This window comes from Drosophila takahashii, chromosome 3R (genome assembly GCF_030179915.1).
Source record: "Drosophila takahashii strain IR98-3 E-12201 chromosome 3R, DtakHiC1v2, whole genome shotgun sequence".
Lineage (NCBI taxonomy): Eukaryota > Metazoa > Arthropoda > Insecta > Diptera > Drosophilidae > Drosophila > Drosophila takahashii.
This window is the reverse complement of record NC_091681.1, coordinates 9,129,488-9,153,642: the sequence shown is the minus strand read 5'-3', so window position 1 is coordinate 9,153,642 and position 24,155 is coordinate 9,129,488. Positions and strand designations below refer to the sequence as shown.

Below are 24,155 nucleotides of genomic sequence, written 5' to 3'. Positions count from 1 at the left end.
CTATTTAATGACGAGTGTAATAATTTTTCGTCACAAATGTTGATATCAGAACTTTTGTATGTTGAAGGTGCGGTCGTCACTAGTTTTTTACCTCGTTAAGAGGTGTTTTTATTTGATATGATATAGTCGTCCGATTTTGATTAAATTAAAATTGAAATTCGGAAATATTTAAAAAGAGTCATATCCTAGAGTAGAAGATAATACAATAAAAACCAAAGAAGCTTGAATTTATTTCCCATTACTTTTCCATTAATTTTCCGATCGTTCCTATGGCAGCTATATGATATAGTAGTCCGATTTTTTAAATAATTAATTCGAAATTCAGAAATATTTAAAAAATAACATCCCCAAAAGTAGAAGGTAATATTTCAAAAAACACCGAAGCTAGAATTTTTTAAAGTTTTTTTTTTCCGATTGTTCCTATGGGAGCTATAAGATATAGTTGTCCGATCCGGTCGGCTCCGACATATATACTACCTGCAATAGAAAGAAGACTTTTGCGAAAGTTTTGTCCCGATAGCTCAAAAACTGAGAGACTAGTTTGCGTAGAAACAGACAGACGGACGGACAGACGGACAGACGGACATGGCTAGATCGACTCGTCTTGTGATGCTGATCAAGAATATATATACTTTATGGGGTCGGAAACGTCTCCTTCACTGCGTTGCAAACTTCTGACTGAAATCATAATACCCTCTGCAAGGGTATAAAAATAAAGGTTTTTTTGTTATACTGATGAGCTCAACAGCTTTATAAAAATGACCTACCTTAAGTTGGGATTCTTAACCAAGGAATCCAAATATATCATCACCCCAGATGTCCAAATTTTGTTTGGTCGATTAGAGCTAGTAGCAAAAAGCACTTAGGCTGTGCAATTAGTTGTCCGTTGAACCGTAATGCCGCGAGATAATTTTTAAAGTGCCCACTGATGTTTGCCATGAAAACACAAAATATATTTACGGGTTGTTGCTTTTTAAATATATATATATATTTCCATAAATTATTGCTTAAATATTTGTTTATACAATTAGTCTATATGCTTAAAACCCAACGCATTTTTTAACTCTTTTTCTCTGTTATCTACAACGGCATTTGATTTTACAAATATATATTTCTGCTTCTTGATGTGGGCTTTCACGAAGGTACTGGTCAATCTATGCTTGAATTGTCGCATTCCTAAAAACCATATTATGCAGTCTGCTTGGTATCTAATCCTATGAAGAGGTTCACAAGTATTCAAATGGGAAAAATATCGGTAATGTTCTTAAACTGATTACTTTGTGTGTTGATTATGATTGTGCGACAGTTTTGCGTACACAGTTAATAAAGTCGTATAAATGCTAAGTCAGCTTTTGTAAAAAAAGATTCGCTAGTTGCACCATTTCAGCCAAATATCATAGGTCAGACTATTTTTTGTTGGTTGTGCAACTGATTATAAGGCAGTTTTTCGTAAGAGTACATAAATATTATACGTTCTGAAATGTGCTTTGGAAATGTAAATTATTATGGATAGGAACTGAACTTCTAGTTCCCTCTTGATTTGTTTTGGCATTAAGTACATCCAAAAAATGTTACGTAATGTTCCAACTGACTCTGTATACATATATCGTTATAGGCCTATTGGTTGGTTTTAGGCGCTTGGCACTCTTTTTGCGATTTTTCATTTACCTAATACTCACAAAAAGCACATCAGCCCAAAACTCTGTAACGCAAGGGCCCGCGGATATAAGCCGGAATGGAATCCGTTGTCGAGTAGTCGTCCGGTTTTTTATCTGGAACCTAATTCAAATGTGCTCTTCTCTACACCTCCTCATATTTTTCCGTAGTGTGCACCAATCAGCCTCCCGTCTCATTTTTCCATATTTGCCTGATAACACGCCACAACAAGGAATTGTAAAAAGTATTTCTGCTGCTCCTCTCATTTTCTGTAAAAAATTGCACGAAATGCATTATATAGCGGGGATATAGCGAGGTGATTGGGGGCTTCCATCAGCAGGCCTGCGAATAAAGAGCAAAACCAAAAGAAACATGAGTCGAGAATGGCTTGTCAACCATTTAAGCGATGTACTAGACCGTGGCCAGTACACTGCTCAACAGCTCCGTTGTCTCAATTAACTATAGTTATACATGGATATCGGCGAAAGGTGTGGGGCTGCAGGGATTAGGGAGGGGAGGCGTTATCAGCCTTCGGGGTCCCAGAAAACGAGCGCTCGGCATGCACATGTTTGTTGTTGTGGGGGTTGCAAAGGGGGTATATTAATTGAATTTAGCCAAAGTAGGGTGTGTTATTTGCCGTTCAATGGAGAGTTCAAGTACTGGGATTTGGGTTAAGCGTCTAATAAATAAATCTCTGGTTTTTATAGAAACAAAAACGTCTAATCTACTTTTGGAGTACTAATATTTTTACCTATGTAACTATAAAGACCTATGTTTCAGTTTATTGATTTCAATTATTTTAAATCGAAAAAATAATTTAGAGAAGATTGTTAAATAATGCCACAATACCATATTAAGTTCTGAAATATCCCTCAATTATCTGCTAGTCAAAAAAAAAAAAAAAAAATATTGAAGCACAAGATTATGCCTTTTATATGTGCCCGTGCACTTAAGCTGATATCCCCAAAAATTATAGATTGTTTTGTTTTTACCCTGCACCCTGAAACTTGCGTCTCAAGACCATATTATCTATGTAGGTGCTAAACGTCCAAAAAGATCTTGGATCGCGACAACTGAATCACGACGTGATTCGCACATTAAGAAAGCCGCAAAACGGAAAGCCAAACAAAACAAATGACTCAACAAACCAAAAGAACCGAAAGCGCTTACAGTATGGCTTGTTTAAAACGAACCTTAGGGTAAGTACACTTGTTCTCAATCAAAGTTCAATAGTTGGTTGATTAAAATCTACAATAGCGTTTCTGTATGAAGTTTCGACTTAAAGAAGCTATCCTGTATGGGTCACCAACCAACTGGCTAAATCAACTCACATGAAGCGAGTGTATCGAGTTGGTCTCGTAGCCGCCCTTGCTTTGCATCTGGGTTGAGATCGCGTTGAGGCGGTTGGCCGACAGTTCCACGTCCGCCGATCCGATGTGGCCCGTGTGGACGAAGTTGGTGGGATTGCCGATCATGGACCGGTCGATGCGCAGGCGTTGGTGTGGGCGGCGGGAGGGGGAGCGCTGCTGCTGGAAGCAGCAGGAGAACCACTGCAGCCAGATCTCGCCGGTGCTGGCCATCTTCCCCTTTGCTCGCTGGCTGGACGGCGTGTCAGTCTTTTGGTAGTGCTGCCGATCAATCGTGAGGCTGCTGCTCCCAGCCAGGTTGACGACTCTGTGGGGCGTGGGTTCCGCACCGAAGTAACTGTGACGATCAAAAGAGGATGGGGCTTCGATTAGATATTTTAAAGACTGAATAGATATTTTAAAGACTCAATATTAAATGTCCCTAGGGTAATAGAATTTCTAAGGGCCGTTTTCTCGTCCGTTAGTTAAATTTAAAGCAGGGTTAAAACCTTGAAATCGTATGGGAAATAAAAGCTTAAAGCTTCTTTTAAATTTAACAGGCGGACGAGAAAACGGCCTTTTGTAAGTTAAATAATAAAAAATTATAAGTTAAAAAATTAGACTTAAAACTTAATTTAAGAAAGAATAAAATGCCTTTCAGGGCCTATAGGCAGTGTTACAAAAATAATCTAAAAACTAATTTAATTCATAAAGGAATTAATTCACTTACATCCAATAACCGTTATGGAACCTAAAATATTTATACTGTTCCAGAAAGCCAGTGACGTACAGAGAAATGAGATTTATTTTACTGTTATACATTTATGTATTTACAATTTGTGTGGGAGGAGTATCCGTATCTACATGATGTGTGTCTGCTCTACTTGCTGCCCCACTTGTTACCTTGCTTTTCACTCGGCTAAACATTCGCTAATACAGATTCAGATGCAGACGCGGACACCTTGGGCAACCATATAGCATTCATCCACGGATTCGAAACACAGAAACAGAACAAGAGAGCTACATAGCCCGAGGCGTTGCCTGGGAAGTTGCAAAGTTGAGAACAAAATATAGCAAAACAAAAAAAAAAAAACAAAAATCAACAATTAATTGGCACTTTTGTGTAATTAAGATTGAGAAAAAGAGACAAAAACCAGTCGAAAGCAGCAGAAAAAGTCGGGTTGTCACTCACGATCTTCGTGGCTTGCGCGCTCAGCTAGTTCTGGAAAATATCTTGTTCGTTTCTTTCGTATGGATACATTTCCACCTCAACTGAATAAATACAGTAAGTCAGTGAATCATTGGTATTGACCAGCTGTTTTGGAGGACGTAAAAACAGATTCGAATTGGGAAAATTACAATTTGACTTTTATTACCTAATTTTAAAAATTATTAAAAAATCATAATATTTTAATATTCTTTATTCAGGTCCCCTAAAATAAAGTAAATTTTTTCAAAAATATTTCCAAATGTTAATTTAATTTCCCATGAAAAAGTAATCTAGTCTTCAGCGTTTTTAGACTTTACAAACAAACAAAAATATTAAATATTTAAAAATATAAACCCGAATTATTAATATAACCCAAATTTGTCTACAAAAAAAAATATTTTAAAAAGAACAAAATGATTTAAACGTATTGTGTCCGAAGATGACCTGTTATCTTTAGTTTTTTTATCCATATTCTTAACAGAATTCCAACTTAAACTGTCTCCGACATCATTAGATCACTGAGATTGTTATGTGGGTATGACAAACATTTTCCGCGCAATTTCCTCCGTTGCTCTAGCTTCTTCCAAACTTCTTGGGCTTTCTACACGCGTCTTTTGTCTCCTTCTAGCCATTGGGCAATTAAAGCTGCTCAAGCGTCTTTAATGCGCAGTGAAAACAAAATGAAAGTGCCGGGCGGCAGGGCAGAGATGTGAAGTTGTGGCTGGCAACGGTTGACGACTCGGACTTGGGGCTGGAGCTGGATCTGGAGGCCGGCTTGTTGTAGCCAACATATGTATCTGCACTTTCCGAGAGCGAACGTTAACGTTATTATCTCAAATCGCGCTACTACGCGTGTCACACAAAAGAAAGAATACACAGAGAAAAATCATATCCATATGAAACCGAAACACATTCAATTTTATGTATATTTATACCCTTGCCGAAGGGTATTATATTTGCAGTCAAAAATTTGCAACGCAGACGTTTCCGACCACATCAAGTATATATTCTTGATCAGCACTAATAGCCGAGTCCATCTAGCCATGTCCGTCTGTCGGTATGTCCCCTTCTATGCGAACTAGTCTCTCAGTTTTAAAGTTATCGCGATGAATCTTTTCTAAAAGTCTTCTTTCTATTGCAGATAGTATGATAGTTTCATTCTAAAAGGTACATACATTTAAAAAGCTGGTAATGACTACTTATTTTCTCCCTGTGTTGCAACAGCTTTGGTAACAGCAAGAGCCAAGCTGAAGTAATTGACGGAATGAGGGAATGACGGGAAGGAATGAGCGACTGACGAGCGGCAAATGCGCTAAAGCGTTTCAATTTTCTGTGTCAAAAGGTTATTAAAGTGAGAGATGCCCACGAGATATAAGTAGACCTAGGAGTAGACCAGTGAAATGCCTGCACCGAGAAAAGAAAGAAATAGTTAGTCTATTAACTTAAAAAAATATTATTAAAAAATTAATGACTTCGTTTTTTTTTTGTTCTACAAACTAAATTTCAGCAATGAAGAGAAAATGTTTATAAACGTTTTGAGTCATCTGAATGCAGCTTTAAACATAATATTGTCTTCGAAAATTCCTGATTTTTTGCAGTGCTCAATTTATATACATAAATGTAACCGTATGTATTTGAAAGGTACGCACGTTTTCCACTGACTTTTGTTTTCGCATTTAACTCGAACTGGGGCTGGAAATCAAGTGTTTATCAAGCTTGTCTGCCGGTTTATGTAAATAACATTTATGCACATATGTATGTATACATTGTATATACAATGTGCATGTTTAGAAAACGAAAGCTAGACAACCGTTAATTATCAATCGAGTGACGTACTTATCCGGTGGTAAAAGATTTCCAAGGGGGATTGATAAAAATAAGATACAAGAAACCACGACAGACTGGGTGTGCGTAATTTGCCGTGTCTACGGCAAATTACTTTGCAATAATCATAAACAAATGGATTCCCAATGTGTATTCGACTTTTGGTCTGCTCTCGCAGTTGCTGACATCATCGTCGACGTTGCTGCGATCGGGCGGGGTTATTGAATTCAAAAAAGTAAAACGAAAAATGGGCGAACTCGAGTAATTATAATTACATTTAAGGAGCTTAAAAACCTCTGTTTTTGTGTTGGGCGAATGAAAACAAAAAGACCACAGGCAATCGTATCGGAGATTTCCATTTCCAACCTTAATGGAATTCGTTGGGAGACAGTTTTGTTAAATGGATTTTTTTAGTATTATCAACTAAGAAATATTAATTATGACCGTCGAATTTATTTATGACTATTTTTGAATAATCAAAATGCAATTAGTAAAACGGGAAATCAAAGAAAATATTATGTTTTATTCTGTTTGTTTTAAAAATTAAATTTAGCCGCCTAGTATAATAAATGGTCAAGTAATTATGTATATTTCAAAAATCATCTAGATGTCTAGGCAGCGAATATATCACACTTAATACGAAGAATAGCCAATATTTATGTAGTCATAAATATTAATATGAATGAAGAGGGTATTACAAACCGAATAAGGAGCAACTTCGTCATAGCGGATTAGAGTGCCCATTAAAACTTGACCCACAAATTCCCCCAAATAAATAATCGGCAAACTGCTCGTAATTTGGCAAACCTCCGACAATTCACACGCGTCAAAGACAACAAAACTTTGGTAATTTCTCCCCGCGCAGCGGAAATGGAACGTATGCAAAGTGTATGGGCAGCGGGAGTGGGGGCCCAAATCAAAATGATGTACCATCATATTACATCACTTTTGGGCACAACAAGCGACAAAGAAGGGGCTGGGCCCCGTTGAATGTCGGATGCACGACGTCGATGACAACATGTTTTGCATATAAAGAGAGCTCGCCGCAGCGGGGTTCAAGAAACCAATAAACTGAGCGTACAAGCTAAAGTTAAAAGAGCTCTTAATCGAATAGTTTGATTTGCAAGCATTGTGCTGGGCAGCAGTTCCATTATTTCCCTCGGATTTCTTTATTTACAACTTGTGGCTTGTTTCACAATAATCACTAAAGAGCACTCGTTGCACTCCACAATCGTTTCGGATGATTCATCGTCCTCGGGTCCATCGAACACATACTGACCGCCGCATCGGCAGTCGTACGCATAGCTCCACATTGTAGCCGACCCTTTGTCTGTTTTAGATTCGGATTCAGATTCTCGGAGGGGAGAAGGCGTTGGCTTGTCGACTTCTTCGATTTCCACTTGGATCCTCTTCATTTCAGCCAGCTCCACTGTGGCGTAAATATTGCTGTGGGACCGGAATTTCGACTGCAGCAGTTCGGCATCGTAGTGCTTACGCTTAATGGGATCTTTAAGCGTGTTCCACGCCGCGTTTATCGCATTGAATTTGCTGTTCTGGGCCTCCGATCCCGGATTTGGGTCATCGAGCTGTCGTAATTTGTCGGGATGACATTGTAGTATCAATTGTTTGTAGCTGCATTTGATCTCTTCGAAACTGGCAGTGGACGGCACATTCAAAAGTTCATAAAAGTCGGGCATCTGGAAAAAAAAAATCCGTAAAGTAGATGTAGGGAAAACATTTATTTCTTTTTACTTACTTTTAGTTTACTTTAAATTTTAAAGAGTTTAATTTACCACTTTTATTTTTTCTCGTTTATACACTGTATTTGTTATTATTATTTAAGAGATTAGCTGCCGTATTTGCTCTGTTTATAAAGTAAATATTTTATAATAATTATTTGATTGTTAACTAAAGTTTTTTTAAAACTTGATCTTTATTTAAGACACTTTATTTGATAAGCATTAAATGCTTTTCAGGTCAGATGTTAAATAAATGATATTTTTAGATAGGCTGCTATTAGCTTTCGAGCACAATAAGAACATTAACTAATTTTTTAATGATTTAAGTATGTTACACTTCCGATGAAAGGTACCAAAAATTGTTTGCAAAGGTATCATCTAAAGTAGATGATCGATCAAAAATATCTGATTTATCATGTACCCCTGATAGGGGAAATTATACTTTATACTACTTTACTTTCTCCTCGCAAGTAAGTAGAAGTTTTACTTTGGCTAGTTATTTAGGGGGAAAACGTTAATTCTATATGCTTACTTCTCACCAAAAAATGTGCGATCTGATAGCGTGGCGCTTACCAACACTGTGTGTTCTAGTGCAGAAAAACAGCTGTTTGTTGTTTACACGGAACGCGACGCTCGGCGGCATTAACAACAGTTAATTTAATCAATATAAAAACGGCACCCCCATCTCACGCACACAGGCACACCCACACACCGAAAGCCTTTGTTGTTGGAAAAACGGAAATGTCCCCAAGAAGGAGTGCTTCTGTATGCGAGTGCCTGGTGTTGCTAGGTGGTGATAAACGTTAATTTCCACACAAATCAGCGCTGCAACTGCATTGCATGTCTGCCGATCATCATTCCCAGTTCGTAGATCCCCATAAAAAAGAAAAGTCGGACATATTGTCAAAAGTCAAGCCCCAATTGCACTTGGAGAGCCGAAAAACAAGGTCAACAAACTGGTTCGGCAGCAGCAGCCAAAAAAAAGATATAAACCCGAACAGCGAATGTAGCATCGCACACGTTGACCCAATTTCAAAATTAGCGAAAAAGGAAAGGGGCGAAAAACTTGCCCCAAGACAGGAACTTATAGCTAATTAATAGCAGACACAGAAATCGAACAGCGGGCATCTAATTTAGAACGCACGCACATACGATTTACTTGGGTGCCGCATGCAACTCGAAACTTGCCTTATAAGGTGGCGACGGCTTTTCCTGCTCGCAGGTCACGTGTGGAAAACTTTTGTTGTTCCGCCGATTTGTTTATAAATTGGGTTCGGTTTCGTTTTTGGGAGAGGGAAACGCACCACCCACTCACTTTTCAGAGCAGTTTTACTCTCCTGAGTCTAGCCTTTTTTCGAACAGATAAGCACGCGTCTTGCACTCTCCCGCAATCAACAGAAGTCGTCATAAAAAACTGTGTTTCACTTGCATCAAGTTCGCGTTTTTCCACGGCGTTTCGGGGTTTAAACAGCGCGATTATCGCTTGCGGGTCTGTTGAAAGTGTTTGAAGAAATCTATGTGACCGGACTGCAGAGGTGGTAAAACATCGATGTTTTTATAAACGTTGGAAACATCGATTTTTGGTCGTTGTCATCGATGTTTGGCCGTTATCATCGATGCTTTTTTGGATTAAAAATGTCTTGTACATTTTTTAATATTGCACTGTGCAACATTTTTATGGTTTTAAAATGGTTATGATATTCTTGATGTCTGTTGTCATATTATAATGTCTTTAATTTTTCTCATAAACGGACGCCTTTTTCTTTATTATCTTAATTGCTGAGCTTTAATTTCAAGAATGACAATTAATCTTGGACGCTTCTGAAAATGGCGCACTTTTTAATCTTTAAAAAGAATTATATTTTCAAATCAAAACGTGTATTAGAACTGTGACACCAGGAGTGTGTACTGGCTAAGCCCGAAATGTGGCAACGTGGACACGGCTCCGTCGAACTAGTTCCGACTCCCAAAGCAACCCTGCGCAGCGATGCTCGAACTGTCAACGCCACTTCCGCCTTCTTTCCGTGCGGTTCTTAAACATGACTGGTTTAACGAACAGGGTAAGTGCCGAAAAAACGACTTTAAAACGGCCCGAGCATCAAGCAAATGTGTGAATTTCTTCGCGCACAATGGTGGCCACCGCGGGAGTGGTGAAATGTGTGAAACGTGCAGTTGGAAGTGCTGTTTTTGAGTGTTTGAAAAGGCGTCTCGCCTTACACGTGCCAAAGAAGCCAACATCTGTGATAATCTGGAGTGAGCTGCTGGCCAGGAGCTTACAGATCATGAAATGTATTGATTGCTTCAAGAAAACAGCATTCTGATTGAAAATAAGGCGCCACACACATTTGTTTATGCGCTTGCCGCCAAACCTAACCTCACAAAATTTCCGTGTTGTTTTCCTGTTTTAATCCACTTTCCTCCAATTTCAGACCGTTGTTATTGATGGTCGCGGCCATTTGCTCGGCCGCCTGGCCTCCGTGGTGGCCAAGTACCTGTTGCAGGGCGGCAAGGTGGCCGTCGTCCGCTGCGAGGAGCTGAACCTCTCCGGACACTTCTACAGGAACAAGATCAAGTTCCTGGCCTACCTGCGCAAGCGGTGCAACGTGAACCCGGCCCGTGGTCCCTTCCACTTCCGTGCTCCCTCCCGGATCTTCTACAAGGCTGTCCGAGGTATGTATCCTCCTGGGGAGGAGTTGAGTTCAGCGCAGTTCCATGATGTTTTCAAACCTTATTACCTACATTATTTGAATGAGAAGCCATGTAAACAAAACATAACTGAGAGATGCTGCTGCTACTTTAACTGCCCTGACTCTATGGCCTCTATTAAAAAACACTTTCTAATCTCTTTTTCTTCTGTTTTAGGTAAGCGTAAAGTACCGACTGAAAGCTGCTCCCCCTGCCATGATGATTATCACATTCTTACCTACATTATTTGAACGAGAAACCGTGTAACGAACTCTCAACTGACGCTCCCAACCACCTTAACTTCTTCCCAAGATTGCGTACCCGTGACTTACGAGCTGTCCTCTTCATTACAGGCATGATTCCACACAAGACCAAGCGTGGCCAGGCCGCCCTCGCCCGTCTCCGAGTCTTCGACGGCATCCCATCGCCCTACGACAAGCGTCGCCGCGTCGTCGTGCCCATCGCCATGCGAGTGCTGACTCTGCGCTCCGACCGCAAGTACTGCCAGGTCGGCCGCCTGTCGCACGAGGTCGGCTGGCACTACCAGGACGTGATCAAGAGCCTGGAGCGCAAGCGCAAGGCCAAGCTCCGCGTCACCCTCAAGCACAACCGGGAGCTGAAGAAGCTGACGGTCAAGGCGCGCGAGAACATCGCCAAGGCCGCCGAGCCCTTCAACAAAATCATCAAATCCTACGGCTACGAGGTTTAAGGACAACGACAAGGGCATATTTACGTACGTTCAGATGCGTAGCAGTTTTTTAAAAGAGAATAAAACAACATCTAGTTTAAAAAACAATCGTCTTGGAGGGTCTAATTTTTTTTACAACAAACATGTAAACAATTCTGGTTGGTTTTGAGCACTGCTTAACGTTGTTATGAAAGTATGGACCTATGTATCTTCTATATTCTTCTTTAACACCATAATAAACCAGAGCTTCTTTTGCGGGTTGAAGAGGAAAACGCGATGAACCTGCTGAAGGAAAGAACATAATATCAGAATAAATAACAACAAGTTTTACCTTAAAGAAATCAAATAAAATATAGATAAGACGTTATTCTGGTTTCTGCTAAAAAATGCTTAACCATTATTCATATTAAAAAACGTTAAAAAAAACACTGACACTTATGATTGAACTGGATCTTAAGGTTGTTTAAAAAATCAGCTATATCGTTGTGATAGTTTTTTGTTGGTTTTTAAATATATTCAATTCAAACGAGGAATTACTTTTCGGAGATCACGACGATTGAAGGAATATAGATTTATTAAAACAGCTCGAATATGAAGCTTGGCGAATAAAGTAAATTTAAAATCAAAGCAAGCTTAACGGCACTCACTTGTCTGGCACACAGTCGTAATAGCTTTTTGTTTTCTTCGAACGAATCCTGCCAGCTAAATAAGTAAAATAAAAATTAGTTTTTCAAAGGTTTTGCAAATTCCATGGCCAGCGTCAAAAAGAGAGATGTTGGGAATCGCATCAAGAGGAGCTCCTTGGAGGACCGCCTGGAGCGTAATTACCGTCAGAAGGTGAGGATCATCCGCGGCTTGACCGCCCGAAATGCGAGTGCCAAGGATCTGGACCTCTGCGCGAAGTGGATGTACGTTTTCAGTCGGGCCACGAAGGAGGAGGGCAGGGCCAGGGACTACCTCCTGGAGCAGATGCTGCGGCAGCTGAGAGAGTCGGGTCAACTGTCGCTGCCTTTCACTAACCTGGCGAATTGCAGCTTGGAGCTGCGTCTCCTGCTGGACGAGGAGGGACGTCAGCGATTGCGTCGCTTCAGTCCCCCGCAGGTGGTGGCCCCACGGCCATCGAGCTGCATCCTGGCCACCAGGCGGATTAAGCCGTCTTCGTTCGAGTGGCGAAGGAGGGTGCAGCACCTCGACCATCTGGAAGACCAGTACTGGCGCGAGGAGCAGGAGATATGGAACCTAGATCTCCCAACAGAGGAATGTCCCGAACCCAAGCCAACGCCCATAGCGCCCAAAGCGAAGAAAACTGGGAAGACCTTTGGCCTCCAGGTGGATGTACCCGTGCTCTCGCCGCGGGCTGAACGAGATCTCTGCGAGCGCGAGCGAAAACAGCGTCAGATCCTGAAGCGGCGGGAACGCGATCGTCTGGAGCGGCAGGTCAGGGAGCAGGAGCGGGATCGGCAAAGGATTCTGCTGGCCGAGCAGCGGAAACTGGACAGCCAGCGCCTGGAAAAAGCACGTCAACAGCGCGATCGGCGGTTGCGGGAGCAGCAACTGAAGGTCAAGGAGCGACGGGACTATGAGCGCTATCTGCTGCTAAAGAAGCGCGAGGCGCAACGCTTACAGGATCAGCGGTTGTGGACTCAGCGGCGTCCTTGCACACCTTCATCCGAGGATTTCAAAGTCCGGGAGCTGGAGCAGCATCCTAATCAGGAACTTAGACACGAAGTTAAAAGCAGGTCAGAAGCCATTGCCATTACCATGCCAGTCGAGTCAGATGCTACCAAAAGTTCGAGACGTGAGCAGCAGCTGCACCTAAGGGCGGAAAACATAAAACGGAAAGTGTTGGCCTATGAGCAGCTAAAGGAATACCATCGGGAAAAGGCGCGGTCCGAGAGGGAGAAACAGCTCAGAAAGCGACGGGAGCGGGACTCAAAGGAGCCATTGGGGGCGAACGAAGAAGTTGAAAGTAACAACCAAATAGAAAAAGGAGAAAAAAACAAGAATCTACAGAAGAAAGCGAGAAAACCAGGAGGAGAGTTTGAACAAAAAGATTTTGAAAAAAAAGTAAGCACCGATCAGGGTGAAGACATTGTAGGGATAAGGGAACAGGAGCAAAAAAGACTCAGGAAACACCAGGAAAAAATAAAAGAAACCGATCGAATGCAAAGAAAAGACTTCGAAAGAATGCGGCAACAGGAGGTCACAAGTCTTTCTGAAAGCATAGAAAAAGTAGAACCCGAGCTAACAACTGTTAAGGAACGCAAGAAGAAAGAAGATATTGCGAAAAAAGAATTGAAATCAGAAACCGATCAAAGGGAAAGGGAAGAACACGAAAGAAAGCGGGAACAGGAGCTTCAAGCTCTTCTTAACGAACGCCGGGAGAGAGAAGAATTCGAACGAAAAGTTTTGGAAAGACTAGAAACCGAACGAAAAGAAAGGGAAGACTTGGAAAGAAGAAGGCAACACGAACTCATAAGCCTCAAGGAACGTCAGGAGAGAGAAGAGTTTGAACGAAAAGAACTGGAAAAAAGACTTGAAACAGATCGAAAGGAAAAGGAAGACTTGGAAAGAAAACGAGAGCTGGACCTTAAATGTCAAAAGGAACTGCGTGAAAGAGAAGAGTTTGAAAAAAAAGTTTTTGAAAAACTAGACAAAGAGCGAAAAGAAAGAGAAGTCTTTGAAAGAAAGACATGCGAAGAACGTGAACGTGAAGGAAGAACGATCGAAGAACTCAAAGCTACCCTTAATGAAGTACAAAAACGAGAGATAAAAAGGAACGAGGAACTAGAAAAAATAGCACAAGAAAAACGGGAGCTAGAAAAAAGAGAGCAAGACGAGTGCGAAAGAATATCTAAGGAAGAAGAGCTCGTTAGGGAAAGAAGACTTTTGGAAAAGATCAAGCAAAGCAAAAGCGAAAGGGAAGAGTTGGAAAGAAATGCCAGAGAAGAAGATCTCAAGAGGGAAAAGATTCTTAGGAGGTGGCTTCAAATGCAGGAGGAAGAAGAGATGATGGAAAAAAAAGAAAGAGATATTAGGCAGAAAAGGATACTTGAAAAATGTGAAAGAAAAATCATTGATAGAACTAGTGAGCTGACAGATAGAGAGGAGAAAGAGAGAAAGGACCGAGAAGAACATATTCGACAAAAAAAAGACATACTATTACAGGATCAGCAGAAAAAGTCAAAGCTGGAGGATAACCGCTTAAAAAGAAAGGAAGAAGAGCACCTTAGAGACAAGCTGGATCGAGAGGAAAGAGACTGGAATCAAAGAATTGAACTGCTAAGACAGACTACGGAGGGAGGAATCCAGCTGGAAAGTAAGGCAATAGAGGTCTCGAGAAAATTGAAGAAGCATTTTGAAAGACGACTGGAACTTTACCAAAACGATGACATGCGGGAAAACAAGTCGAATAATATTTTGTTCGAAAATCCTCCAGGAGACATACAGAAACTGGGGTCAACCAGCAAGGATGTTCATATCAGTTTAAATAGGCTCAATGAGAAGCATAGCAGCAGGCTAAGCGGAGAGCTTGAGCTGCGCTTGGAAGCAGGGGTGCTGTCAGATCGAAACTTTATCCAGAGAAATAATATGAGGAGAATGGCTGCTGAACCAAAGTCAAAGGATGTAGACGACGAATACTGTTCTCATCAGCAGCTCGGAACCCAAAAAACCAGATCGAGTTCCAGTCGTGAGTATTTTTATCCGGGATCCTTGAAGTGTCGCCGCGAGCGATGGGCTCGCTTCATGGGCAGTGAAGATAATTCCGAGTCAGGGAATTATGCAAGACAGGGACGAGAGTCCCTGATCGGCAGGTCTTCCAGCGCCGAAAACAATCCTGAACCTCGCTACTCCTTGGTGGGAAGATACAGTCCGCAAAGGAAATCCTATACGGTGAATCACCAGAATGTTCCACCCACCCCATATGGAAACACCGAGCAGCAGGAAGCTTATGGCTCCTATGTTCGCAATCGGGTGGCCGAGTGGCGGAAAATGCTTCGGCCAAGATCATCTTCCACTGACGAGAAAGAACTTGAAGAGAAGCGGGAAGAAGGTGGAGGAATAGCAGGTGACATTGGCTTGACTTACTGCACGAGGACTGGCAAAAAACGATATACCCAGATCAAACAACCTGAGATTAGCCGAGATCAAATTATGATGAAGGAGGACCGGGGCCAGCAAAGACGTGTTTTTGGCCAGCTCTTATCGCAAGCTAGGACTTCGGATTACCATCCCGACATATTGGCTGCCGAAAATTGCCTTCTACAGAAGAAACTGTCAGAGGGTCAAGCTAAGGCCACAAACAATTATATCCAGGAAGCAATGTTGTTGGTAGCAAGACGTTTAATCAGTGTTTTTCAGAGTGATGAAACATACGTCAGTTCCGAAGAAGAAAACGAAACTTATGACGATAAAGTGCCCGCGCAGATCTATCTACAGGAGATCAAGACCAAGGCCAAGCTTCCCAGGCCAGTTTTTAAAACTCTGATGAAAATTTTTCCTTCATCAGACGAACTTATTATGCCCCATTTTGTGGAGAAAATCGGCATTTTGGACATCGAGCTAGAGGTGCATCTTAAAAAGATTTGTAATCGCGTGTTCGGTCGACAAGGTGATAAAATTCTGCGCCGCAATGCAGAGCAGTTGATGCATCAACAGCGGTTCGTACAAAGCTGCCACCTGACCGAAATGTGCCGGGATTCCGAAGAGCAGACCCTGCGGCAGTGGAGGCGGCTGGAAAGGAACCTTCTGGTCGGGATCAGGAATCTCTTTTACGATTATTGCGATATGCGCGACGCACTGCCAAGTGTAACCCTTCAGACGATCGAGCGTCTCTATAGCGAGTGGAAGGCTCGGAGGTTCACTATCGTTTAGAAATGTGGTGAATGACATGCAACAGTTTCATGTCTCCAATTTTTCACTTTGGTACTTTCAGCATTGATTGTTTAAGTTGGAGTTTATGTTATATTTAGTGCTAGTCTATGTTACCTGTTATTAAGAAAAAATATTGGGTTGATATTATATAAATATTGGTTAAAAATAAAAGAAATCTGTCGAAATCTTTCTGTTCACCACCAAAAAGATATGGTCAGACATAAATCATCCGGCTGGGTCTCCTAAAATTTCCATCAAACGACTCGTGCAACGAGAGAAAATTTTGAAAAGTGTGGGCCAAATACGGATAAATCTAAGCTATTGCCTGGCAATTACCCCCACACCTAATGATCTACACTCAAAAAATTAATCGCCCTGAATTTTAGAAAATCGCCTATGGATTTGCTTCACTGACGATTTTCGGACGTCTATATTATATAGCTCCCATAGGAAGGATCAAAAAAAGAATGCCAAAATAATACGAAAGCAGCTAAAATGTTTATTGTTTTAAGAGGAGGGTAGGGTTTAGCAAAAAAAAATTTCGATTTTTTTAAAAAAAATTTTCTTGTATATTAACATCTCAAGAGTATACAAAAAAAAGTTTTAAGTCAATCGGACAAAAACTTTAGAAGTTATGCTGTAACTAGTACCCTTACCTCTAAGACTTTAGGTACGTAAGTGCATCTTTTAGGGCGTTTTTCTCGAAACCATGTTTTGAAAGTCTGTGGTCATCGGCATTTCTAAACGGCTCAACCGATCGTTTTCAAATTTGTCGCATATTTTTCTGCATAAAAAAACCCGCCCCCTGGGAAGCGTTTTATTTTATTTTTTAACTTTAAGTATTTTTTTTTTAAGCCCAAAGTCGAATTTTTTAGAGGTTAATAATAATGATCTGCCAGGGTATATAAGCTTCGGCTGGCCGAAGCTATCTTTATTGTTTTAATTAAATCTTAATAAAATTTAAATTGTGCAAATTATATTATCCTGCTTATCGTTAAAATAAATTACAACAAGCACCTGGACTATTCCCAGCCGACGGAGTATAAGGCCGTGGTGCCGATATTCTGAAAGTTGATAGGGCACATGGTTAAAGTCATCCTGGCCGCCAACTATCTGGACATCATATCCAAGGGGCTGGCCAATATGATCAAGGGAAAGTCTCGCAAAGAGATTTCAAAAAGGACTTTGATCCTGCCCCAAAAAGAACATGCACTAAAACCGATGCTCAACAGATAAAGAGTCAGATTGATCATTTTTTCAAAAGCTATAATTTATTATTATTTTATACATCTAGCAATTTAAATAAAAAATAATTTTTTTTGAATTGGTGAACAACAAATTTACAACTGTTGCAGGCAAGAGGAAATAAAAATGTTGACCTTAATTCGTGAAGAGAAGGCACAAGGCAATCAAGATGAGAATGGTGTTAACTCGAATCATATTAGAGTTGTCTTCGTTGTCGTCACTAGAAACATGTCCTTGACCTTGTCCACCACCACCCCCACTCTGCCTGCAATAAAATTAAATTAGAAAAAAAAAGTTTAGAAAAAGACATCGAGAACTTACGAGAGCGGCCTCGGAACATTTTCTTTAAACTTCCCATAAACATTCACTGGTGGATAATATCTTCCTACCACCCAGTAGTGCCCTTGTTTATCTTTGGCCTGGCCGATACCTAGTTTTTTTGCACTCTTCCAAACTAGGGCGGTAAAATGGCCAGTACCCATAGAGAACCCTGGATTATCAAAGTTGTAGTCCTCTATTTCATCGTACCAATCTTGAACACATTGTAAAGGTTTTTCTGACCGCATGCACAAGTTTTCACCATACTTTGTGCCTCCATCAGTTGAATGGGCCATAACCTCTTTTTCGGCTAACTCCTATACGAGCGATTGGGAGGGTATCGCCTGGTTAAAAAATTAATTAAAAAGAGCCCGGTACATACTTTTGCATATTCCTCGCACCCTTTAGATAGGGAGTCGTCTAAAATAAGCGCAGGAGTGCCGTGATCCTTTCTCAACCGATTGTGCTCGCGTAGGTAGTCCTCGTTAAGGCCAGCTTTGACCGCGACCAACTGCAAGATAGGTTTATTAATGAGGTCTGCTTCAAATAATTTTTAGTGATTTTAAATTTCACCCAACAAAGAGCCAAAACTATTAATATGTTCACCAACGCCATGTTTTATTTTTTTGAGTAAATAAAGTATGAATACTTTGACAAGTTTTTCCCATATAAGGATTCACCAAAGGCCTCGAATCTCAGAAGACTTGATTAGAAAAAAATGACAGCTGCAATAATAAAATATGAGGTTAAACCTCTGTTCCAAAATTTTATTTTTGTATCATACACCCCCTAGCTACTACTAGCCTTTCAAAAAAAAAATGATACATTTATCAGTGATTTTTAAAAATGTCATCGATTTGGTTGTAATGGCGATTTTGTCTAAATTAAAGAAAGTGTACAGAAAATAAACTAAGATAAACAAGAGAGAATGCTATAGTCGGATTGGTGTCCCGACTGTCTAATACCCGTTACTCAGCTAAAGGGAGTGCGAGGGAGACGAATACATAACACTTTTTTGGTTGCGCATAACTTTTTAATGAATGGTCCGATTTGAAAAATATCTTCTACATTTCAATAGGTATAAGTATACACAACCAAATTGCATTTATACTTCTCGGAAATCTTTAAAGGTATCGGCGCCAGACACATTTTAAACTTTTGTAGTTTCCGAGATCTCAGCGTTCATCCGGACAGACAGACGGACAGGCGGACAGGCGGACAGGCGGACAGACGGAGAGACGGACAGATGGTCATGACTAGATCGACTCGGCTAGTGACCCTGATCAAGAATATATATACTTTATGGGGTCGGAAATACTTCCTTCTAGCTGTTACATACTTTTGCACGAATACAAATTACCCTTTTACTCTACGATATTCTTGGGCTTCCTACGCAGCGCAATTTTGTTACAGCCGAGGGTCACGCCTTTTCCTTGCATCGCCTTGAACGATTTTTAAAGGTATCTGGAATCGGACCATTCGTTAAAAAGTTATGCATGATCAAAGATTTATATCTCCATCTCCCTCGCACTCCCTTTAGCTGAGTAACGGGTATCTGATAATCGGGGACCCGACGATAGCGTTCTCTCCTAATTTATTTTGCAACCCCTAAAATAAAATCTTACCATGAAATAAAAATTTAAAAAATTGCGACTGTTTAAAATAAAGCTATAACTTTTCATAAAGCTTTTCCGGCTCAGCTGTTTAGAAAAGCTTTCGGTGATCAGCTGGAGCAGATCAGTTTGCCAGACCTCGTTTAGCATCATAGGAACTAGCCAAAATGTCTTCATTCAAGGACAAAGTAATTATTGTGACCGGAGCCAGCTCCGGCATTGGAGCAGGTGCTGCCGTCCACTTGGCCAGCCTCGGAGGGCTCCTGGTCATCGTGGGTCGCAACGTGGAGAAGCTAAGGGAGACGGCCGACCAGATTGTGGCTGTCGGAGGAGCTCCAGCCTTGGAACTGCAGGCTGACATGACCAAGGAGGCCGAGGTACAGCAGATTGTGGCCGCCACTCTGGCCAAGTACGGACGAATCGATGTGCTAGTGAACAATGCAGGCATCCTGGAGACCGGCTCCATCGAGAACACCAGCCTGGAGCAGTTCGATCGCCTAATGAACACCAATGTGCGGTCCCTGTACCAACTCACCATGCTAGCCACTCCGGAGCTGGTCAAGACCAAGGGCAACATCGTGAACGTGTCCAGCGTTTGTGGACTACGCGCCTTTCCCGGTGTCCTGGCCTACAACGTGTCCAAGGCGGCTGTGGATCAGTTCACGGCGTGCGTGGCCCTGGAACTGGCCCCCAAAGGGGTCCGTGTCAATGCAGTCAATCCGGGCGTGATTGTGACCGATATCCACAAGCGCGGCGGCATGGACGAGGAGACGTACGCCAAGTTCCTGGAGCACTGCAAGGTCACTCACGCCCTTGGCCGACCTGGGGATGTCAAGGAGGTGGCTGCAGCCATTGCCTTCCTGGCCAGCGAGGCCGCCAGCTTCAGCACTGGAGTCAGCCTGCCCGTGGACGGAGGTCGCCATGCCATGTGCCCTAGATAAATTCAGGATGGGAAGATTGAAATATACTAATCGTTCGGTGGCATTTACGAATTTAATGACCTATGTATATGTGGTCAATAATTAAATTAAAGTATTGAAATTAAATATTAATTTAATCCTTTACTTGAAGATACACTATTTTAATGTTGATTTTTTTAATGATAATTCAGGTAATATTTAAATAGGTGGTAAATAGGTTATCTATACTGAATTCTAAACTGTTTCTTCTTTTATTCAAAGAAATATCTTTTAAAGCGGTTTATAAATTCTAAATTTTTTAAATTCCGTTTTGACTTTAAAATTTTAAATATCTTTAAATGTAATAATAGCAAAACTAAATGATATGCAACAGAACATATGACCACTTCTAAAATCTTTAAATGTTCTTCATAAAACATAAAATTTTGTTAGGCGAACCATAACCACTTTAATATTATTTGTTTATTTTATTTTAATGTCTCCAGGGACAATCACTATATTTGATAAACAACCACTTACAAATATAATAATAGGGAGGAATTTACTGATTAGTTTACACAAGTATAAATAGAATCAACGCGAAGGTTGGCTAATACATAACACATGCATAGTATAAACAATAACAAATTAAATTTTAATTAACACCGACTCTAGATACTTTGAATTTCACAACCGCCAGAAATAGCTTTGAAAGTTCCACTCTATCGATAGTATAATCGAATAGCACCCCCAAAAAGTTGACTTCTGGGTCTTCAATGTCACCATTATTATCATTCCAGTTTTCAGGCAGATCACCTCAACATGCCCAGTTTTAAAGATAAAGTTATAATAGTGACCGGCGCCAGTTCGGGAATCGGAGCGGGCACTTCAGTCCTGTTGGCCAAACTCGGAGGCCTCCTCACCATCGTGGGCAGGAATGTGGATAAGCTCAAGGAAACCGCCGAGCAGATAGTGGCAGCTGGAGGAGCCCCTGCTCTTCAGGTGGCCGCGGACATGAACAGCGAGTCGGATGTCCAAGGCATCGTCTCCGCCACGTTGGCCAAGCACGGACGCATAGACGTGCTGGTAAACAATGCCGGTATTCTGGAGCTGGGCAGCATTGAGAACACCAGTCTGGAGCAGTTCGATCGCGTGATGAACACCAATGTGCGGTCGCTCTACCAACTGACCACCCTGGTCACGCCGGAGTTGGTCAAGACCAAGGGCAACATCGTGAACGTGTCTAGTGTCAATGGCATCCGCTCTTTTCCCGGCGTCTTGGCCTACAACGTCTCCAAGGCGGCTGTGGATCAGTTCACCAGGTGTGTGGCCCTGGAGCTGGCTCCCAAGGGTGTCCGCGTGAACTCCGTGAATCCCGGCGTGATTATCACTGAGCTGCAGCGACGGGGCGGACTGGACGAGGAGGCGTACGCCAAGTTCCTGGAGCACGCCAAGGTCACCCATGCCTTGGGTCGTCCCGGAGAAGTCAACGAGGTGGCTGCCGCCATTGCCTTCCTGGCCAGCGATGAGGCCAGCTTCAGCACTGGTATCAGCCTGCCCGTGGATGGAGGTCGTCATGCCATGTGCCCGCGATGAGAATCGGGTTACTTGTCCAGAATGCATTTATTGGCCTCCAAATTACGGAGAGCAAATATTTTAAAAATATTAAAAATATATCCAAATGTTCCCCCTACATTTTTGTAGTTCGTTACTTAATTTAAAGTGCTTGCTGAAATATATAAAAGTCAAATTTTTGGTTTTTCAATTTATAATTGCGTGTACATAAATCGGATTTACATATAATTTTTCCGAAATTGCAATGTATGAAATAAATTCATTTTCAAAGTGTAACTATAAATTTGAAATTTTGATAGTGAGTCGGCGGGCAACAAGTAAAAAGGAAAGGCTTTCGGCTGGACAGGATTGAATTGGACTCATTTGCAGGGCTTAGCGAGGACACATAACCTGCATGCCACCGTCTACAGGAAGATTGACGCCGGTCACAAAGCTGGCCAGTTCACTGGCCAAGAAACAAATGGCGGACGCAACCTCCTCTGGCTCTCCAATCCTGCCCAGGGCGTGGGTCTTTTTGGAGCGCTCCAGAAACTCAGCATAGCTTTGATCATCCATCCCACCGGCCTTTTGCAGATTGGTGCGTATCACCCCCGGATTGACTGAATTCACCCGGATACCCTGGGAACCGAGATCCAGGGCCAAGGAGCGGGTGAACTGGTCCACCGCCGCCTTGGACATATTGTAGGCCACCAAATCGGGGAAGGCGCGCAGCCCACAGACACTGGACACGTTGACGATGGTGCCCTTGCACTGGAGCAGCTGGGGCAGTAACAACTTGGTCAGGTAGAACCCGGATCGAACATTGGCCTCCATTACGTGCGTGAAGCAGGATAGTTCGGTGCTCTGCAGCGTACCCGTGGGCATGATGCCAGCCCCATTCACCAGGACATCCAGTTTACCTTCGTAGCGCTCCTTGGTCTTCCTCGCAATGCACTCCATCTCCACGGGCTTGAGCAGATCTCCGGCAATGCCGTACGGCTCGTGGCCCGTTTTCATGCATTTTTTCATTACCCTTATGAGACCCTCCTCCTCCCGATCCACTAGCGCCAGGCAAGCTCCCAGTTTGGAGAACATTTCCGCCGTAGCGGCCCCAATCCCGGAGGCTGCGCCGGTGATCAACACCACCTTGCCGGAAAAGTCCAGACCCGCCTTGCCCTTGCTGCCCATCGAATCGAGTGTCCGAGTTTCAGGTTGAAAAATTAAACTATGTAGATGACTTTAAGGGGAAACATAACTTGATCATAACTAGTTTAAATTATAAGAAATGAAAAAATCAACAAAATTAATAGATTTTATGAGAATGTGTTATACATATTTCTGTTAATTTAGGAAGAAGGGTTTTAGAGATGACTGATTAATAAAAATACATTTTATGTTTTTGTGTGTACATAAAACAAACAATAAGAACATAAGGAAATTCAAAATAACAATTGAAAAAAAAGGTTTAAATGCATTTACACATGGAAATTTCCATGCAAGGAGCTGGAACACTCCATATCCTCCGGACTTAGCGTGGGCACATGGCATGGCGACCTCCGTCCACGGGCAGGCTGACCCCAGTGCTGAAGCTGGCCTCATCGCTGGCCAGGAAGGCAATGGCCGCAGCCACCTCCTTGACATCGCCGGGGCGGCCCAGGGCATGGGTGGTTTTCGAGTGCTCGAGGAACTTCTTGTACGTCTCCGGGTCCATGCCGCCACGGGCGTGCAAGTTGGTCACTGTCACGCCGGGATTCACACAGTTCACCCGGACACCCTTGGAGGCCAGCTCCAGAGCCACGCAGCGGGTCAACTGGTCCACCCCCATTTTGGAAATGTTGTAGGCCAGGACGCCGGGAAAAGAGCGGATGCCATTCACACTGGACACATTCACGATGTTGCCCTTGGACTTCACCAGCTCCGGAGTGGCCAGCATGGTCAGGTGGTAGATCGCCCTGAGGTTGGTGTTCATCACGCGATCAAACTGCTCCAGACTGGTGGTCTCAATCGTGCCCGTCTCGATAATTCCGGCATTGTTGACCAGCACGTCCAGTTTGCCGTATTTCTCCAGGGTCTCCGTCCAGATCCTCTGGGTGTCCGCCTCTTTGGCGATGTCGCCCACCACCAGAGCTGGCTGGGATTGGCTCACCTTTCCGCACTCCTCGGCCACCTTCTTGAGATTCTCCACATTGCGTCCATTCAGCGCCAGGCAAGCTCCGTACTTGGCGAACTTTACGGCAGTGGCAGCACCGATTCCGGAGCTTGCTCCTGTAATTAGAACGACTTTGCCGGCGAAATTCATGATCCAGAATTACGTAAGGGGATCTCAAGCCCTGTGCGCATCTTGCTTATTTCATAGGGGGTATTCGCACATACAATCTCTTAACCAATATAATTGTATGAATTGTTTATAGAAGTTTTTTTAACATTTAAATATAGAAATAATTATATAAAATCTAAAGCTTTATTTAATTTTGAATTATTTTGAGAATTTTTTTAGATAATA

The 24,155-nt window shown here is 42.2% G+C and overlaps 9 protein-coding genes and 1 non-coding gene across 12 annotated transcripts; 5 read left to right on the top strand and 5 right to left on the bottom strand.

Moving 5' to 3' along the window:
- Positions 1 to 955: 955 nt before the first annotated feature.
- Spec2 (CDC42 small effector protein Spec2) lies at positions 956 to 9,102 on the bottom strand. Its single transcript, XM_017152891.3, has 3 exons — positions 8,964 to 9,102; positions 2,988 to 3,360; positions 956 to 1,998 (listed from the first exon to the last, which is right to left on the bottom strand). Exons 2-3 carry the CDS (start codon positions 3,234 to 3,236, stop codon positions 1,990 to 1,992), a joined length of 258 nt encoding a protein of 85 aa, XP_017008380.1. The 5' UTR covers positions 3,237 to 3,360; positions 8,964 to 9,102; the 3' UTR covers positions 956 to 1,989.
- Positions 6,365 to 9,088, bottom strand: Dph4 (Diphthamide biosynthesis 4). Of its 3 annotated transcripts, none has more exons than XM_070217113.1 (2): positions 8,308 to 8,323; positions 6,365 to 7,733 (listed from the first exon to the last, which is right to left on the bottom strand). In XM_070217113.1, the coding sequence occupies exon 2, from the start codon at positions 7,731 to 7,733 to the stop codon at positions 7,206 to 7,208; it is 528 nt and encodes a 175-aa protein (XP_070073214.1). In that variant the 5' UTR covers positions 8,308 to 8,323; the 3' UTR covers positions 6,365 to 7,205. The 3 variants fall into 3 exon arrangements, with proteins under 3 accessions (XP_070073214.1, XP_017008377.2, XP_017008376.2); XM_017152888.3 differs by lacking the exon at positions 8,308 to 8,323 and adding an exon at positions 7,793 to 8,010 and having other exon boundaries at positions 6,366 to 7,733; XM_017152887.3 differs by lacking the exon at positions 8,308 to 8,323 and adding an exon at positions 8,964 to 9,088 and having other exon boundaries at positions 6,367 to 7,733.
- A 586-nt stretch (positions 9,103 to 9,688) lies between the features above and the next one.
- On the top strand, positions 9,689 to 11,256 carry RpL13A (ribosomal protein L13A). Its single transcript, XM_017152868.3, has 3 exons — positions 9,689 to 9,835; positions 10,205 to 10,445; positions 10,814 to 11,256. Exons 1-3 carry the CDS (start codon positions 9,815 to 9,817, stop codon positions 11,167 to 11,169), a joined length of 618 nt encoding a protein of 205 aa, XP_017008357.1. The 5' UTR covers positions 9,689 to 9,814; the 3' UTR covers positions 11,170 to 11,256.
- LOC123003165 (small nucleolar RNA SNORD34) lies at positions 10,480 to 10,561 on the top strand. The gene has a single exon (XR_006412453.1). It is a non-coding gene; the product is annotated as a small nucleolar RNA SNORD34 (small nucleolar RNA).
- A 536-nt stretch (positions 11,257 to 11,792) lies between the features above and the next one.
- On the top strand, positions 11,793 to 16,224 carry LOC108064957 (trichohyalin). The gene has a single exon (XM_017152754.3). It carries the CDS (start codon positions 11,899 to 11,901, stop codon positions 16,021 to 16,023), a length of 4,125 nt encoding a protein of 1,374 aa, XP_017008243.2. The 5' UTR covers positions 11,793 to 11,898; the 3' UTR covers positions 16,024 to 16,224.
- Positions 16,225 to 17,403: 1,179 nt separating this feature from the next.
- Positions 17,404 to 18,301, bottom strand: LOC108065023 (Golgi-associated plant pathogenesis-related protein 1-like). Its single transcript, XM_017152869.3, has 4 exons — positions 18,160 to 18,301; positions 17,969 to 18,097; positions 17,590 to 17,903; positions 17,404 to 17,533 (listed from the first exon to the last, which is right to left on the bottom strand). The coding sequence occupies exons 1-4, from the start codon at positions 18,199 to 18,201 to the stop codon at positions 17,404 to 17,406; spliced, it is 615 nt and encodes a 204-aa protein (XP_017008358.2). The 5' UTR covers positions 18,202 to 18,301.
- A 1,016-nt stretch (positions 18,302 to 19,317) lies between these two features.
- On the top strand, positions 19,318 to 20,278 carry LOC108065021 (uncharacterized oxidoreductase TM_0325-like). The gene has a single exon (XM_017152867.3). It carries the CDS (start codon positions 19,367 to 19,369, stop codon positions 20,138 to 20,140), a length of 774 nt encoding a protein of 257 aa, XP_017008356.1. The 5' UTR covers positions 19,318 to 19,366; the 3' UTR covers positions 20,141 to 20,278.
- A 553-nt stretch (positions 20,279 to 20,831) lies between these two features.
- Positions 20,832 to 21,791, top strand: LOC108065029 (cyclopentanol dehydrogenase). Its single transcript, XM_017152874.3, has one exon. The coding sequence runs from the start codon at positions 20,921 to 20,923 to the stop codon at positions 21,692 to 21,694; it is 774 nt and encodes a 257-aa protein (XP_017008363.2). The 5' UTR covers positions 20,832 to 20,920; the 3' UTR covers positions 21,695 to 21,791.
- Positions 21,792 to 21,903: 112 nt separating this feature from the next.
- Positions 21,904 to 22,903, bottom strand: LOC108065028 (uncharacterized oxidoreductase TM_0325). Its single transcript, XM_017152873.3, has one exon. It carries the CDS (start codon positions 22,838 to 22,840, stop codon positions 22,046 to 22,048), a length of 795 nt encoding a protein of 264 aa, XP_017008362.2. The 5' UTR covers positions 22,841 to 22,903; the 3' UTR covers positions 21,904 to 22,045.
- A 124-nt stretch (positions 22,904 to 23,027) lies between these two features.
- On the bottom strand, positions 23,028 to 23,999 carry LOC108065030 (glucose 1-dehydrogenase). The gene has a single exon (XM_017152875.3). The coding sequence runs from the start codon at positions 23,949 to 23,951 to the stop codon at positions 23,181 to 23,183; it is 771 nt and encodes a 256-aa protein (XP_017008364.2). The 5' UTR covers positions 23,952 to 23,999; the 3' UTR covers positions 23,028 to 23,180.
- Between the last annotated feature and the right edge of the window lie 156 nt (positions 24,000 to 24,155).